We start from the raw sequence: 16072 nt of genomic DNA on the forward strand, positions 1-16072 counted from the left end.
TTATCCTCTTGTTAGAGGGCGACACCAATTTTTCCACGGCAACCGTAAAATGCATCTTTTTTAAAACAGTTTGAAGCGGACAAACAAATCCCACAATACTGAAATTCATGCAGCGACACAACCTACTTGATGTCTTTTTAGCCGCCAATCTTCAGCTATAATATAGGCTAAAAAAAAACTACGGCAATTTAAAAATGGGTGTAATTTTTGCCTAACACTAAACTCGGACGCGCACAATCTCACGGATCTATACTGAAACACGTGTGGGACTTAATGCAGCACGGAACGGACATCTGAGAGAGTTGCACAGGAAAGGGCGGGGTTTATGTTGGGTCAAAGGGCACACTGAAGATGGCGGCCGCCAAGCGTGTACTGTATGTTGGTAAGTTGTTTTAAAAACTGCTTTTGTGAATTGTATAAAGGAATAAGAAATAGTTTGAATGACATTTTACTGCTCTGTTAGATACGGCTCTTTCTTTGTCTTAGTTTTGAAGATAAGGTTTGAAAAAGTGTTAATGTACGTACGTTTCTTGGTGAACTCATTCCTTGATCGGTACCTCTAGCAGATTCAAACGATGAGCGGTACAATGACGTAATTAAAGCGACATATTACAGTTGCACTTTACTATGTTTTGTGAAAAGCCTGACCACAACATGCGTATCTCTTAAATGTCGATTGTTTTTATTCTGAATGGTTTATTTCTGTTCAGTTTTAGTCTTTTACCGTTTGAGACGCTTGTCAGCCCCGATTTAAGTTACGCGGGCTTGGTGTCCCCTGGTCAGTATTGTCCTGAATGTTGGTCACTAAGGCTGCAGAAAGAGGTGATGAAATCTGACCACACGATTGCCCGTACTGCTCCCATGTCGTTGTGCGTTGTTCTGGACTGCAGGCACGGCACGATCTGAGACGAGACTGTACCGATGCTGCAGCTGTCCAATCCTCGTGGACAAGTAAATTAATGAAGCACTCCGGTGTTCAGCTCTTTGCGTTGGTTGCCTGTGATCTTTTTAATAGAGCTCCGTGTAGCAAGTCTAACACAAGTCTTCTATGAGTCATCGCCTGTCTGCTCACAAGAATTACTTGCTGTGTATGAGATTGCCTCTTTGACATATTAGGAAAACACCGACTTGATGGTGGCACCCAGGCACTGTTTGAAGTCCTTTGAGTACTTTCGTGGACTATTGTATGAGCTGATGATCACGCCCAACTTGTCTACTTCTCTGAAAGCAATATCATAGAAACAAGTGTTAGCTTAACAGACATTTGCTTAAATTGATGTTTTGTTAAAATGATTGGTAAGTCAAGATAAAAGTGGGTGAAAGGATATAGTAAAACTGGTCCGTAAATGTTTTGTGTGGATGTATAGTTATGTACTGTGTTTGAGTAGCTAAGTCTGAAACACACATTTAGTCTCACTTCTGTTCTCTAACCTCCTTTTTCATTGATTCTCATGGAAAAAGCCCCTGTGTGCCACCTCACATGGGCCAAGTCCCTAACCTCCACATTTACCTTGTCCTTGCATTGTTCTTCTGGGGAGCAATCCCCCTGTATATCCCATTAGGTCCCTAATGCCGGCGTCACACTACGTGACTTTTCCTAGGATTTTTAGTCATAGCCTTCATTTACATAATCGTAAGAAAATCACAGCAAGTTGTAGAGAGTAGTGTGACGCCGACATGCGGTGGGGACCCTTTACTGACGTCTGGGGATCGCCTTGGTCATGTGTGAGTCTCCCTGTCTCGCAGGTGGCCTCGCGGAGGAGGTGGACGAGAAGGTTCTGCACGCGGCGTTCATTCCCTTTGGCGACATCACCGACATCCAGATCCCTCTGGACTATGAGACAGGTTAACATACACGCTGCGAACAATGGTTTTCCACATGTCTTACAGAAAACGACAGGGCAGCCAAAAATTAACCATCCAGCCTTGGAAGTAGTCTGACAGCAGTGTTGCCATCACTGTGCCTTTTTACAGTATAGTGACCCCTGGGGCCGCACAGAACACAGGGTGAGCGCCCTCTACTGGGCCCACTAACACCTCTTCCAGCAGCAGCCTGAGCTTTCCCAGGAGTCTCCCCTCCAGGTACTGGCCAGGCTCACACCTGCTGAGTTTCAGTGGGCTGCCAGCCGTAGGTTGCAGGGTAATATAACCGATGGCTGACATTGATCTTGTCAGATCTCTGAGACTAAGCCAGGTTGTGCTGGGACAGTGCTGGGCTGGAGACATCAAAGGACTACCAGGTTGCTGCTAAAGGTGGTTCTGGCTGAGCAGGAGGTGTCACTCTTCCATCTGGACCAGTTTCCTAACCAAAGCTCCATATAGGTGACTGGACCCCCACTGCTGTAGCAGGTGCCACACTTCAGATGAGATGTGAAGACCCGGTCCTTACTGCTTTGTCTTTAAAGCATGAAAGAATAGACGTGTTATCTACAATGTCATAGCTAAATTGCATTTGGGTTTGAATGATTTGTGTTCCCTAAAGTTCCTTTTTATTGGTTTTCCAAATAGAAACTGTGTAGAAGTCGATGCAGGTTTCTTTCATGGAACAACTGGATTTAGTCATGGGATCAATAAGTTTCTGACTACCAAGCAGGCTAGATGGACCAAATGGCCTCCTTTCGCTTGCAAACTTTGTGTTATTTTGAAATGTTGTCTGTTCTTTTAATACCTGTACTGCTCTTGTTTGCAGAAAAGCACAGAGGATTTGCATTTATTGAGTTTGAGCTGGCTGAGGTGAGTGTTGTCTTGCACGCACATCATCACAGGGTCTGACTTCTTACTAAAAACTTTCCAATTTAACTCGTAGTTGTAGTGTCTAATGTAATATCAAATATCCATCACCTCATTATAAAAGTATCTAATGATCTTTCTGTACTTTAGAATGTTTACCCAAAAACACATTCTGATTTGTTGACTCTTCAACCTGTCTACAAAATAGTGGTGATAGGTTGGAGAGCTGCTGAATGGCTCTCTCATCTGAAGTGGGTGCAGTGCAGTGATTGGGCTGTCTCTGCAGTGTCTCATTGCTTAGCTCTACAATCCTGGTCCTGGAGAGCTCCTGCAGCCTTAACAGGCATCACTAAATGCTCAGTGAGCAGAGATTTGGACTACCCATTAAACAACTGATTATGTCAAGCAGAAGACATTGCAGCTAGCCAGGACCAGAGTTGCAGACCCCTGCTGTAAGAAGATGATAAAATTGACACACATTTCCATTTTTACATAATGATTTAACCAGTAAATATAGTGATCTTTTAATAACATGGTCAGAGCAAAGAAATATTAAAAGTACTTTCACATAAGAACTTTCTCAGAATTTTAAACAGGTTTTTTCTTCTTCTGCCAAATTTTAATTACCCGCTGAATTTAAATTGTGCTGCTTCTGTGTTTAATTTTCTTTGTGTGTTATTTCTCTCAACCAGGATGCTGCAGCCGCCATCGACAACATGGTGAGTAAGACAGCAGCCAGCCCTCCCTTCAGTCTACTCACTACTGCTTTTCTTGTGTCCTGTAGCACTGCTTCCTGCAATAAGGCCTTTGCATTTCTGTCTTGTCTGAATAGAGTTTCCTCTTATTTACGCTATGCATGTGCAAACCAGTAATTAAAGCCGCTGTTCAGCACTGAGCGAACAATTCATAGTAAAATGCCTGGGCTTTCACGTCTCTGCTAGATGGAGCTGAATTTGCAGTGCACTTTTCCCTTTGTTCCCTGAGCTGAAGCAGGGTGGTCTCAGTGGGGGCTGGGCCAGGCCTGTGCAGTCATGTGCCCTGTGGTCTCTGTGTCTCCCCGGCAGAATGAGTCAGAGCTGTTTGGCCGGACCATCAGAGTGAACATCGCCAAGCCCATGAGAATCAAGGAGGGCTCCTCACGCCCAGGTGAGAGGCGCAGAGTGCCGCCTGATTCAAATCTTATTTTACCAGTAATATTAATATTGTTATACATGTTTATGGTGCTCACTGGAGATCTTACAGGTTTTGGGTAGAAACTATCCATCATTCAAGCTCTATAGAAGCTGGGTTAACACATGGAACATGAAGAGAAAGACCCTACAGGACAGGCAGTGATTTTCTCAGGGTCATACAGGGTCTGTCTGCGGTTATCCCCAACATTAACTGTCGCTTTCTCCTGCCTTTCTCTCCTCCCCCCAGTGTGGTCAGATGACGACTGGCTGAAGAAGTTCTCAGGAAAGACCACAGAGGAGACTGAAGGAGCAGAGCCAGCTGCAGAGCAGGCCAGCTCAGAGACGCAGGAGGTACGTCAGTGTGCGTGTGTTTCCATTGGAAGAGAAAGTGGTTCGCTGGCCCACAAGTGCATGCGCGTGTGTCAGTGTGTGTGTGTTGAATATGCGATTTGTGAGTTGGTGTGTGCGTTCCGGACTGACTCTGACTGCTCTGGTCTGACCGCTGTGTTGCAGGGTGAGCCACCGGCCAAGAAGGGCCGTGTCAACCCCCAGGTGTACATGGACATCAAGATCGGCAACAAGCCTGCAGGCCGCCTGCGGTTCCTGCTGCGAGCAGACATTGTGCCCATGACCGCAGGTACAGCAGCTGTCACTGTGATCTCAAGCACACCCTCCCTGCCACAGCTTCTTTTGATAAAGCCCAGGACATCGTTGAGTCGATCGATGATGGGTCGGTTTTGATCTCGTTTTTGTTGCCGTTTTGTGATTTGGGCAGTTGCATGTGAAATTATTCGGAAAATTGTTGAGTTGTTAAAGGCTTGGCAGCCTTGTCGGATGGCAAAGCAAGCTGCTGCCTCCTTCTAGCTTGTGATCTTGCCAGCAGTCGGAGGCCGAACAGGGCTGCGCCTGGCGAGCGCTGGGGTGGCAGACTTTAAAGGCTAACCAGTCTGGTTGCTGCTGTAAGTGGTGTTGGCAGACCAGTAGGTGGTGCTTTTCCCTGTGGACTGGAATTTTGAAAAAACAAGGTATAGTGGTATATTCCAGTATAGTGACTGGGGACACTGTTTTGTAGGAGGTGCCATCCTTCACAAAAGAAGGTAAACTGAGGTCCCGACTGCTTGGTCATTGAAGATATCCTTGCTCGATTTGAAGGTGTCCATGCACAGTCTAGGCTGCCCAAATTTCCTCCTTTAATTGGCAAAATAATTTCTCACTTCTGCATGGCCCAATCCCAATAACATGGGGGGGGGGCTTGCATGTGCATAATGACAACCACCTGTCACCCAGGTGGGAGCAGTACGTCAGTGGTGGGTGAAGTGGGTCCCCTCTTCTGTGTAAAGAGTTTGGGATGAAAAGTAGCAGAGACGCGCCAGCAATTACGGTTGTTAATGGTTAAAGGGGTTCTGGGTGCATTTTTGTAAGATGGCCCCTTAATTGGAGCAAACCCGCAAGAGCCCGGCTTCTGCTTTCCTGGAGGGTGGTAGGTCAGCCTGGCTCAGATTGTAGATGCCGGATTCCGCTGGGTGTTGGGAACGGTGCGGTCTCACGCGCGCTGTCTCTCCTCCCGCGGCAGAGAACTTCCGCTGCCTGTGCACCCACGAGAAGGGCTTCGGCTTCAAGGGCAGCAGCTTCCACCGCATCATCCCGCAGTTCATGTGCCAGGGCGGCGACTTCACCCACCACAACGGCACCGGCGGCAAGTCCATCTACGGGCGCAAGTTTGACGACGAGAACTTCATCCTGAAGCACACCGGGCCAGGTGCGGGCGCCGCGTTCGGCAGGGGGCTGGGCGGTGCTGTGGCCTCCGAGGGCTTTGGCTGCCAGCTGTAAGGGGGGGGGCGCAGACAAGGTCCCCCCCCCTTGATGACAAGGGGCGAATTTCGATCTTGCAGCTCGCCTGAACGAAGTCTGCACACGCGTCTGAACCTGCATCTGTTCTGCAGGAGGTTTGGAAAATTTCAAACGCAGTCATAATTTTGGATGAGGAATATATAGAGGTTTATTTTGTTTTGAAAAAGGGTTGTGACTTTGTGGAAAATGACTTGGGGGGAAAAAAATTAAGGAACTCTAGTTTTGTGTTGCACCAGGTAAAGTTTAAACCTCCTAATTCTGTTTTTCCTCTTTACCCCAAGTGCGCTGCAACAGATTTTGCTAGCAGCGTTTGAAAAATAATTTACAATTAATGCCATTCATTTTAATTCACATAGTATTCACAAGTTTTCATGGGAGGGGGAGGCTTACTATACCTCAGCGGGTCTCCTGAGTCTCCTGGGGTGTCGTCCTTCTGCTGCAGGGCTGCTGTCCCTTGCCAACTCCGGCCCCAACAGCAACGGCTCCCAGTTCTTCATCACCTGCGACAAGACGGACTGGCTGGACGGCAAACATGTGGTGTTCGGGGAGGTGATGGAGGGCATGGATGTGGTGAGAGCTATGGAGGTGAGCACTGGGCCAGACGGGGGTTTCAGGAGAGGAGGGGCTGAGCAGGGGGCAGGAGAGACGTGTTCAGGGGAGGAGGGGCTAAGGGCAGGTGAGACTGGGGTTCAGGGGAGCAGGGGCTGGGCAGGGGGCAGGAGAGACGGGGGTTCAGGGGAGGAGAGGAGGGGCTGGGGGCTGGAATGACCGGTATATTAACTGATCCCTTACTAGTCAGTTTATATACAAAAAAACTTTCTTCAGTTCACCCATCTAATGTTGATCACATTTAACCAGAAGTGCATTTCTGGTAGACTTAGTAGCCACGTGCAGTGCGTGTGTAAAGCTTAGTGGTGCATCCTGATTTTAAGTATATGAGTAGCACACTTACTTACCTTCTGATGGCTCTTCACGTTTTTTTCTTCTCAGGCTCAGGGTTCGAAGGATGGTAAGCCCAAACAGAAGGTGATCATTTCAGACTGCGGGGAATACGTTTAGCAGCAACGCTGCACAGCCCAGGAGAAACTTTGGTTTGGACGGAGAACTGTGAGCTCTAATGCTGGTTTACGATCCCAGTGCGTCGATTCAGTGGTGCATATCTGTGTGATTATCACCCCACTTGGCGTTGCAGGGTTACAGAGAAGCTGCTGAACAGCTGAGCTGCGTTAACCATTTAAAACCTGAATATGTGCAGACATTTTGGGGTTCTATCTGAAGTGCTCCTTAATCCTACCATTTGAATTTAAATGCATCCTGCACAATATCAGCCTTAAAGCTTTCAGGTGGTCCTGTTCATAAAATAGTGATCCCTACTTGGAATTGGGCCTCACAGATGGAGAAACATAAAATCCAGCTGTTCCAGGTAACCCGATGAGTACAGCGATCAGGTTTTGAAGAAAAGGATTGGCATCACTTAAAACTGCTGCAGATGAGTGTCTTTGCTTCTTGCAGACCTTCAGTTCCCCTCTTTCATCACTAAGCCACCGAACCCCTGATTTAAGTGGCTCTACTTAATGAGTAGGACTTTATTTCTGTTTTATAAAACATAGAACATGGTTTTGTAAATATTCATGTGAATAAATTGTTTATTAACAAATAGGTATGCAGTCCTTTATTTCAGAATTTTCAGAAGTTCCCCTCCGCTGTAGATGTGAGACATTGCAAGATTGGGAATCTCTGTGATTCAGTGTTTTAACGAAGCTTACTGTGTCCAAAGCGCTGTGCTGGAGTGGTCTGCATGATTGTGAGTCTGGCTGATCCTTTCTGGAAGAGGGTGGGGAACCCCCCCACACACACATGAATTACCAGGAAGATGAAAGCAAGACTTTTAAAAATAGGTATATATTGGAATTATTGATAGGTTTTTCTTGATTAAAGAAGCGTAGACTAATCTTAATTTCTCTTTAATTTAAAATTAATTTAAATTTTTTAAAATCTCTATCTGCTCATCCCATGCTTTCTGGAGGGGATTTCCTAGGTTTCTCAGAGAAAAGGCTGGATGAGATGCAAGGCTAGAAAACAATCCAAGGCATCGAGGAATGAACTGCATGAGTTTTATTTTTTCTTATTTATTTTTGCTTAAATCAAGCAGAAGCATTACATCAGGCTACCTCAAGATATTACTGCTGATCAACGGGAAGCAGATTCCAGCAACTGCTGTCTATTCCCTTGTTAATCAAATCCACAGAGGCACACACTGCAGAACAGACTCCCACCGTAAAAGCTGTGCGGCTCCTTTACCCTACATCCTTGCGGGTTCCCATCTGTTAAAAATTCGTCTATCCCTCTGATAATTCAAACATACAAAGAGATACACATCCCCACCTGTTCAGGAGAGATCAGCACATGAAAGCATTTATATACCAGGTTTCCTGGGTCACTGACTGTTGAATAGAATGAAGTTAAAAACGGTCTAAATCAGTTGTCTGAAAATGTGAGGTGAGTCATGTCCAATGCAAAACCCTGGGTGTAGGACAATACAGCTGTCAGTTAGAATACTGGGTAATATGCAACCCTGCTATAATACAACTGCACCTGAAACACTTCACTGCTGGTACTTCTGACCTGCTTTGTCTTATGCAACATCCCTTAGAGCTTAATAATCTATTGGAAAAAAGAAGGATGATCCTACACTGTATGACAAAACCCGAAGCTGGATATCTACCCACAAACTCTCCTCGTTCGCTCCGCACACAGCGTAGCTATTTCTCTTACAGGTCGGGAGGTGTCATTCCAAGACAACACGTTGGATTCAGCAGGTGTCAAAGTGAGAGGGGAAGTGTTTCTTATACAGAGAGTGGCACTACATATAATACACTATAAGTACAGTACATTCTCCATTACATATGTTCTATTAGCCTACCAATGTTTTACCACCAGGGTGATCTCAACTTTGTGGGTTTTTAACTCTCTTGCTTGGCCTGTCCACAAAGACAACGGTGCCTGAGATTGCATCTCCACTCAGTGTCGTATCCTGCCCTTACCGGAGAGGCTGCGTTCCTGGTGGAACAGAGTGGCTGCCCCTCAACCCTGAGGGCTGCGCCCACAGACTGCGCTCACGCCTTCTCCTCGGCGCGCACGCTGCCCCGCCCTGCAGGCGGGCGTCTTGCTTTGCTTCCTGTTAGCGGTTCGACCCGGCGTCAGGGCCGCCGGGATTCTGCAGTGCACGCTAAGCCGTCGCATTTACAGAGCGGTAAAACGGGGAGCAGTAACTGAAAGTGGTCGTGGGGGCGCTGCAAGCTGAGCTTCCTCTTCTGCGATCCCCAACCTCGCGCCACGGCTCCTTCCCCTGTCGAGACGATCCCAGAAGACACTACATTGCGATTAATATTGGTTACTGTTGCCGTTACTATTAGTATGATTATCGTAGTTACATATGGTGGGTCGCCCCTGTCCCCCTGCACCCCCCGGGAGAAATTCCTCGCGCCGCGGGCACCCGCCCCGCCCCGCCCCCCTCTGACATGGTGAAGGCAGGAGTTTCGGGTCTCTGCAGGAAGGGGCTGCACCCTGGGTTTGCCAAAGCGACCGGCCCTCTTCCTGTCACTCCTCGTCGGCTGCCTCCGTCTTCAAATCGGCCTTCTGGCTGGGCGGCCGCAGGGCTGCTGGGCTCGGGAGCGCTTCTGCCTCGACAGCCAACGAGACCGGCTCCTGGTCAGCATCCTTCCTGGAGGGGAAGACTTCCTGTGAAGGACGTGACGCAATTGTAAGGTATCAGAATTAAGATGTACTGTCACATTTTCACCACTTCCTTGAGCAACGTTTCAAACTCGTCCTTCTGTGGCAGACCCTCTGTAGAGTTTGAATTGAGTGCTATAAGGCTCTTCAGCTCACCTGCTCATTAAACTCTGGGCCCTCGATCTCATCTGCATTGGAGTGGCAGCTGGGGCTCTGGACTTCAATACCATGGCTCTCAAGGATAGCAGCTTCTATACAAGCAGGAGATGTAAAAGTAAAACAATCTTCCAAAAAATGAGGCCAATAACTTTTACCGGTGCAACACTACAAAAGCAAGTTTGAAGTTGCACCTAAATTAGTATTAAGACAGATAACAGGCATTAGCAAACACTTTCATTCTTTAACTGACACATCTTAAAACCAAGAAGATGACAATTATAATACAGAATAGTCACTTTTTGTCACACTTCTATTATTCATACAATATATACTTTTTGCTCAGTACACAAATTAAATGACAGAACAAACAACAGGTTTGCATTTAATGGAGGCTGTTCAATTAAAAGAAACAGCAAAAAACAAACCTGTGGGAAAAGCTCTCTCAGCTGTGGAAGCTGAAGAAAGATATTCGCTCACTCATCTCTTACTGAAACCAAGTCTGTCTCTGTCTGGAGCCTGCTTGAAAAGGGCACTACGAAAGAGGGACTTGTCTCCTGGACAGATGACGGCTGACATACCGATATTCGCCCGTCTCTTCATCTCCTTGCGGCGGTTTGCAAACCAGTTGTACACTTTGAGAGCTGTGACCCGCTCAAACTCGGAGAGCTTGCAGCCTGTGGGAGCGAAGAGGAGGACAGCTGGTGGAACATCTGGATGTACGTTCCTTTTTTTCTCCAAGCTAAGATAGTTGTGAAATAACTAAAACCATACAGTTTCACTGTACAACTGGGGTCTCCAGTTCCAGTCCTCCAGGGCCTCAGTCAAACACACTTCTAGATTCTATTTAAAGCTTCTACAATGTACGACTTGAGTAGAATATTAAACTCTGCTAATTAAGGCATTTATGGCCTTATATTTATATTTGAAATTTAGACAGTCACACAGCAACTGGTGCAGTGCAGCACCAGAAAAATGCATCCCTAAAAAAAAGAGTATTCCTGACTTGTGTGGAAGATGTTACGATGATATTCAATGGCCTTTTCAGGCAGAGTGCACCGGGGCTGTGACACTCACCTGGTTTCTGGATGACGGTGTTGCAGGCACTGGCTATCTCCTCCCTCTTTGACTCGTCAGGATACTGGTTCTCTATGAAGAAACTGAGATATAATAACCAGTGTGTCAGAGGAGCCCGGTGGGACCGAGGGAAAGGGACAGCGGGTCGAGGCAGAGGGGTGCAGTGGGATCAGTGGATGATAGTTTGAACTGCCCCCACCCCCCACGGCCTGCCGCAGGACTACTGTGGAGTATGAGGTCATCAAGAGCCCTGACTCATCATCATCTCTTCGACAAAGAGTTCTACTTGAAGTGAGTGGGCTGGTCACAATTACCAAGAATTAAAAAAAAAACGTTAGGACGGTTTACTTCACAGTGTTCTGTGGACCATGATCCATCTTCGTGCATAGGTACATGATCCGATTAATTGATTGATTGAGCTAATAATCAATTAACATCTGAGACATAAGTATAGACCTGTGCGAAATGTGGCTCCTGAGGACTTGAACTGGCCACCCCTGCCCTAAGAGCTTCTGTCAGCACTCTGCAAGGCTGTATGCTCAGGAGACGAAGGGCTGCCGTGTGATTGGCTCACCTCTCCATGACGGACAGGCACTCCTTCCTCCAGGTGAAGCGACTCCCCCTGCGCAGCCTCAGCAGCCCGCCCCCGGCCCCACCTCCCCCGGGGCTGCTGCTGGGCCGCCACTCGGGCTCCTCCTTCACCAGCGGGCGCAGGGACAGGGTGGCTCCTGCAGGTGGCAGAGAGGGGCTCAGAACTGGGGGCGCTGCGTTGGCTGGCTTCCCCCTGAAGCCGCCGCGCTGCTCTCACCTGGGCTGTTGCGCTCCAGCAGGTACCAGCGGTAGAACGCTCTCCTCTTGGGGTCGCTCATCTCCAGGCCCTGCTGCAGCAGCCACTGAGAGATATAGCTCTGACTGATGCCTGACGCCGCAACATGTGACCAAGAAGGGCAAGACTTGGGTTAACAGGGACACAATTCAGGCCTGAGATCAAGTGAAAAGCGTCTGTATGTATCTGAGGAGACTAACAGTGAAGACTGCTTCCTTAATAAACTAGTAATCAGTGACCTATAGGGGCACAATGCTGGTCATGAGTCTCGGGACTCACAGATGTTCTGCACACTCTTAGATACCAGATCACAGCATAGCCACTTCCTCCCTCTCAGTGTCCAATATCTGGGCCACATTTCATCCTTCCCAGTCCCTCACCCCATTCCTGGCAGGCTCATGGTCTGTGTTATCGATGTGCCGTCTGATCTAGCCCCAGTAATGAGGCCTCTTTTTAAGTCACCACTGGTCTCTCCCATCCTTGTATTGTAGGTTCAAACTATTCAGCTCCAGCTTCTAACCCAGTCTGCCTCGCTCAGCCTCTCTCTTACTTCTTTATCAACTAAGTCACACGATAATTCTCCTTTCCTCCCCGTCTCTGAGATGAAAAGGGCAGTCTTTTAAAAAATGACAGTGTGCAGCTCCCATGTGCAGCACAATCCTAAACACAGAAGTAACCGTCACTTGACGTTACCGGTAGCAATAACTGCCATCCTATATTTTATTACTTTGGGAACAAGTGCAGATCGCCTGTGAAACCAGAGCTTGGGACTGTCTGCTCGACCCAGTCATCCAAAGGGCAAACTAAGCAGCACGGCAAACAAGACAGAGCACAAGAATATCCTGTCGGGGAACTGTGCAAAGGCATTACATCCAGTTGAGGAGTTTGCAAGCTGCAGTGGTGAAGCAGCTGCCCTAGCTGCATGCTCTAAAAGGGCACATGCTGTTAAAATATCAGAATGGCTGAGCTTTAGAAGGAGAACAGGAGAGACATGAATATAGCTAGTGGTCAGAGTTGTTTACCATGTTGTATCCAGAATTTTTTCAAGCGTAAGCATCAATTCAACAGAAGGATTGAAATGAGAAACCTCAGAAACACAACTTTGGCACTAATGCAGTTTTCATTCCCACGCAGTTACTAATGACTGAAATAAGCTCATTAACACCTTAACAGGACCAGTTTAACTACTCTCCAAACCCTGCAGGCGCTTTGAAGAGACTTAGAAATCTGCAGACATAACAGTCCTCCAGTGCCAGGACTGCTCACTCTTGCTTTAGAGCAACACAATCCAAATCAAAGCTAACTTACTACTGTAAATAGGCATCTAATCAGGAAATCAAAAGGCATTTCAAACTAAGGCATTCAACAGCTCAGCTAGCAGATCATGTCTTTATGGCCAGCAGTTGAGCATTATTGGATTAAAGCTTGGTCACGGAAGTCAGCAAAAAAATCTCCGGATAATCTTAAACAGTTATCAGCTTTGGACACACTATCACCTTTTGGAGTTTTACCTGTGACCTGTCCCACAATGGCCTGGGAGATCCTCCTGTTGTTGAGGAACACTTTGATCTCCTCCTTCACCATGTTGCTGTCCCTTCTGAAACACGAGAGATGAAGACAATGTTTCATTCAGACAGGCTGGTGAGGCAAGCAGCAGATCCAGAATTAAATAATAAGATGATTTTAGCCCCATCCCATCTAATCCATTTGTACTTTAACTTGTCCTCCAGGTGCCTGCTGTCTCCTGAACAGAGAGACAAAAGTCCCTGGAATCAACAGCACTATTGACTGAGGGCTGTCCTGATGTCTACTGCAAACATCTGCGTATGTGTCTAGCACTCGTACTTTACCTCATATACTCCTCCACTTTCTCCTCTACATCCCAGTCCCCCATGTCCTCCGCAAGGTCATAGCTGAAAGACCTCTGACCCCCACCGGCAGGGTATAGGGGAGGTGGGGAAGCTTCGTAGCTGTTGCTAGGTGACGGAGAGGCAGCCAGGCTCTGGGTCTGGGTGGTAGCTGAGGTGAAGGAGGACAAGGAAGAGGAGGAGGAGGAGGAGGCGGCGGCCGTGGGCTCAAAGGTGCTGCCGCTGTGGTTGTCATAGCAGGAGGGGCGCTGCTGCAGGGACTTGTGGCTCTGCTCGGAGTCGAGGCGCTCCAGCGATTCGAGCGCGTGCAGGATCTGCGGCTTGGACATCCCGGACCAGCGCAGGCGCTGCAGGAGGTCGATCTGCTCGATGGTGTAGCGGGGCTCCTCGGAGCAGCACTCCATCCTGGCAGCTTGGAGAGTCAACACCGAAACCCGTCAGCAGCACGCCCACCACGGGCCCAAACCGCCGGGCATCTCTCAGCCAGGCTGCCCTGGCGAAGTTAGCTCGTGACGTTCATACACAATCACAGACACAGATTCCATTTCTATAACATCGCGCAGCATTTAAATCTTTCACAGACGTCTCTTCGCCTGAACCCTCCGTGACAAGAAGCGACAACAGAGGAAAGAAACTACCTGCCCTCTGGAGCTCCTTGGGGGGTAATTTGACCCGAGAGGGTGGTGTGTGAGCTGATATGGCCTTTACGAGCCTTATCTAAGAGTGCGATTCAGTTTGCATTAGTGCCTTGAATTACACAGAACCTATGAGAAGGTTTGAATGAAAATCTTCAAATTAATCAAGTTCTGCTTTCTCCTCCTTAGAAGAGAACAGCAGCCATGTCTTATTTTCATTCTTATTTCAGGGCTGTGAAGGTGGGGAAGTCCTTGGTTACTAAAACCATATTGACTTTCTCGCTAGACTCTAGACAGGTCTCGGGGCCTTTCTTGAGAAATGGGATTTAAATTTCAGCACAGTCTGCTCCTGCCAGGACTTTAGGAAGAAGACCAGGGGACCCTGCCTCCAAGCTGAAAGAGAATGAGCTGCAGCCATTTTTTCTTAGATCATCTGTGGACCAATGATGTCGTTACTGGCGTCCTGATACCTTTATAGACACACTACCTGCTGTTCTAATTAATTAACAATATCTGAAATATCACATTTCTGTGGCTTTTGCGGCTTCGATAAATCAGAATCTTCCCATTTATTCTAACTGTGCATCATATCCATCTCAAGGAGAAGAAAAGGCAAATGGTAGCTGTATTCTGTAAAGGAAAAACCTCATTTCTTCCACCCCTTTACCCTAAATAATGAACGACATGGTGTTACAACATTGACCAGATGTACATCTAATATTCTCTCACTGTAAATATCACAGTCAGCACCTTATGCAATCTGTGAAACAGAGTATACTAAGAACATGCTACAACAGTAGATTTGAACTCTGTTCTTATAAGACACTATAATGCAACAAGAGCTATTGTATTGCTATTGCAGGTCAGTGCCAGAGAATTCCTATTAAGGATGATCACATACAGAATCTTCCTCACCTCACTGTGCATCATGTCAGAAATAACTGAGAGCGGCAGGTGAGCAATGAATCCGACAGCCAGATGGATAATCGTACACAACACCAAAGCAAAGAGCCAAGAGAAAAACTTTTTTATGACGTACTATCATCAGGATTGATCTTATTATTGCTGTTGTACACTGCGCATTGGTATGGGTAACTTTTTAACCCTTCCATCGCGGCATCAGGGTCTGTACGCCCTCCGCCCGGGCCGCAGCGGTAGGTGGCCGTCCGGTCACAACAACAGAATGGACAAGAGGCCCGTCTACAGCGCTGCCTGAGCCCGGGGAGGCGACAGGGACACAGCACTGTCTGCCAACCGGGGAGTATTTAAAATACGGTGTGCGTACATCCCGCTGTAAAAACCACGCATTCACACACAAACAACAACAAGAACAACGCATCCCATTCCCTAAGGCAGAAAAAAAAGACAAAACTTACAGGTGCCCTTGTGATGCCCAGAGCAAACTGTAGTTTTCAACACAATGTCCCGGGATCCCCCGCTCCTAACCAGTGTCGCTTTTTTCCCCCGTCAGTGCAGCGATAAAATAGCCTGCCACGAAGAGCAGACACAAACAAGTGCATCATGTCAAATCGAAAGGAGGACAGGATAACGCCAAAGACGGAGAACGCGGCTGTCGGATGTTTGCGGCGGATCTGGTGGGCAGCTGTGGTCCCAGTCAGGAGTGCGGACGGACGGTTTCCTTTACCTACCTGCCTCCCGGAGCGGCGGACTGGCGAGAGGGGGCCCGGCTGCGCCCGCCCGCCTGCCTGCCTGCCCGCACCGCACCGCACCGCCCCGCACGCTGATGGCACAGTGATGGCAGCCAGGCAGCTGCAGCAGCGGCGACGGCGGCCGGGGTCACATTGTAGCCGGCTGCGGCGGCTCACGGAGCCGCGTCTCTGGGAGCAAGCCTCTCTTACCGCTGACCTCTCACCCCGTCCCGAGCTGCAGGCAGGAAGCACTTGTTAGCGCGCTGGGAGGGAAAATCAAAAACATTCATTTAGAGGGAGAAGAGTTTTTATATATATATATAATTCGGCGGTGTATTGAATCGATGGATTCGATTTGATTGCGTGCGCATAT

General features: G+C 47.9%; 2 protein-coding genes across 3 annotated transcripts; one reads left to right on the forward strand and one right to left on the reverse strand.

Moving 5' to 3' along the window:
• The first annotated feature begins 335 nt into the window (after window positions 1-335).
• Window positions 336-7413, forward strand: ppie (peptidylprolyl isomerase E (cyclophilin E)). The gene is made up of 10 exons (XM_088933182.1): window positions 336-382; window positions 1747-1845; window positions 2690-2733; window positions 3423-3449; window positions 3795-3876; window positions 4150-4253; window positions 4416-4539; window positions 5476-5661; window positions 6196-6338; window positions 6744-7413. Exons 1-10 carry the CDS (start codon window positions 352-354, stop codon window positions 6810-6812), a joined length of 909 nt encoding a protein of 302 aa, XP_088789308.1. The 5' UTR covers window positions 336-351; the 3' UTR covers window positions 6813-7413.
• Window positions 7414-7853: 440 nt separating this feature from the next.
• LOC148820381 (homeobox-containing protein 1) lies at window positions 7854-15938 on the reverse strand. Of its 2 annotated transcripts, none has more exons than XM_088932053.1 (10): window positions 15700-15938; window positions 15427-15538; window positions 13398-13827; window positions 13059-13144; window positions 11530-11640; window positions 11296-11449; window positions 10722-10804; window positions 10226-10321; window positions 9645-9739; window positions 7854-9494 (listed from the first exon to the last, which is right to left on the reverse strand). In XM_088932053.1, exons 3-10 carry the CDS (start codon window positions 13817-13819, stop codon window positions 9354-9356), a joined length of 1188 nt encoding a protein of 395 aa, XP_088788179.1. In that variant the 5' UTR covers window positions 13820-13827; window positions 15427-15538; window positions 15700-15938; the 3' UTR covers window positions 7854-9353. The 2 variants fall into 2 exon arrangements, with proteins under 2 accessions (XP_088788179.1, XP_088788180.1); XM_088932054.1 differs by having other exon boundaries at window positions 9366-9477; window positions 15700-15936.
• Between the last annotated feature and the right edge of the window lie 134 nt (window positions 15939-16072).

The sequence above is a fragment of the Atractosteus spatula genome, chromosome 14 (assembly GCF_055471065.1).
Source record: "Atractosteus spatula isolate fAtrSpa1 chromosome 14, fAtrSpa1.hap1, whole genome shotgun sequence".
Taxonomy (NCBI): Eukaryota; Metazoa; Chordata; class Actinopteri; order Semionotiformes; family Lepisosteidae; genus Atractosteus; species Atractosteus spatula.

Bases quoted from the DNA above. Each gene is read 5' to 3' on its own strand.
- ppie (XM_088933182.1), top strand. From the start codon at position 352: ATGGCGGCCGCCAAGCGTGTACTGTATGTTG. The intron at 1,846-2,689 runs GTTAACATACAC...TCTTGTTTGCAG, and splicing joins CCCTCTGGACTATGAGACAG to AAAAGCACAGAGGATTTGCA. The intron at 3,450-3,794 runs GTGAGTAAGACA...TCTCCCCGGCAG, and splicing joins CAGCCGCCATCGACAACATG to AATGAGTCAGAGCTGTTTGG.
- LOC148820381 (XM_088932053.1), bottom strand. From the start codon at position 13,819: ATGGAGTGCTGCTCCGAGGAGCCCCGCTACACCATCGAGCAGATCGAC. The intron at 11,641-13,058 runs GTAAAACTCCAA...TTGCGGCGTCAG, and splicing joins CATTGTGGGACAGGTCACAG to GCATCAGTCAGAGCTATATC. The intron at 9,740-10,225 runs GTATGTCAGCCG...CTGCTTGTATAG, and splicing joins GAAGAGACGGGCGAATATCG to AAGCTGCTATCCTTGAGAGC.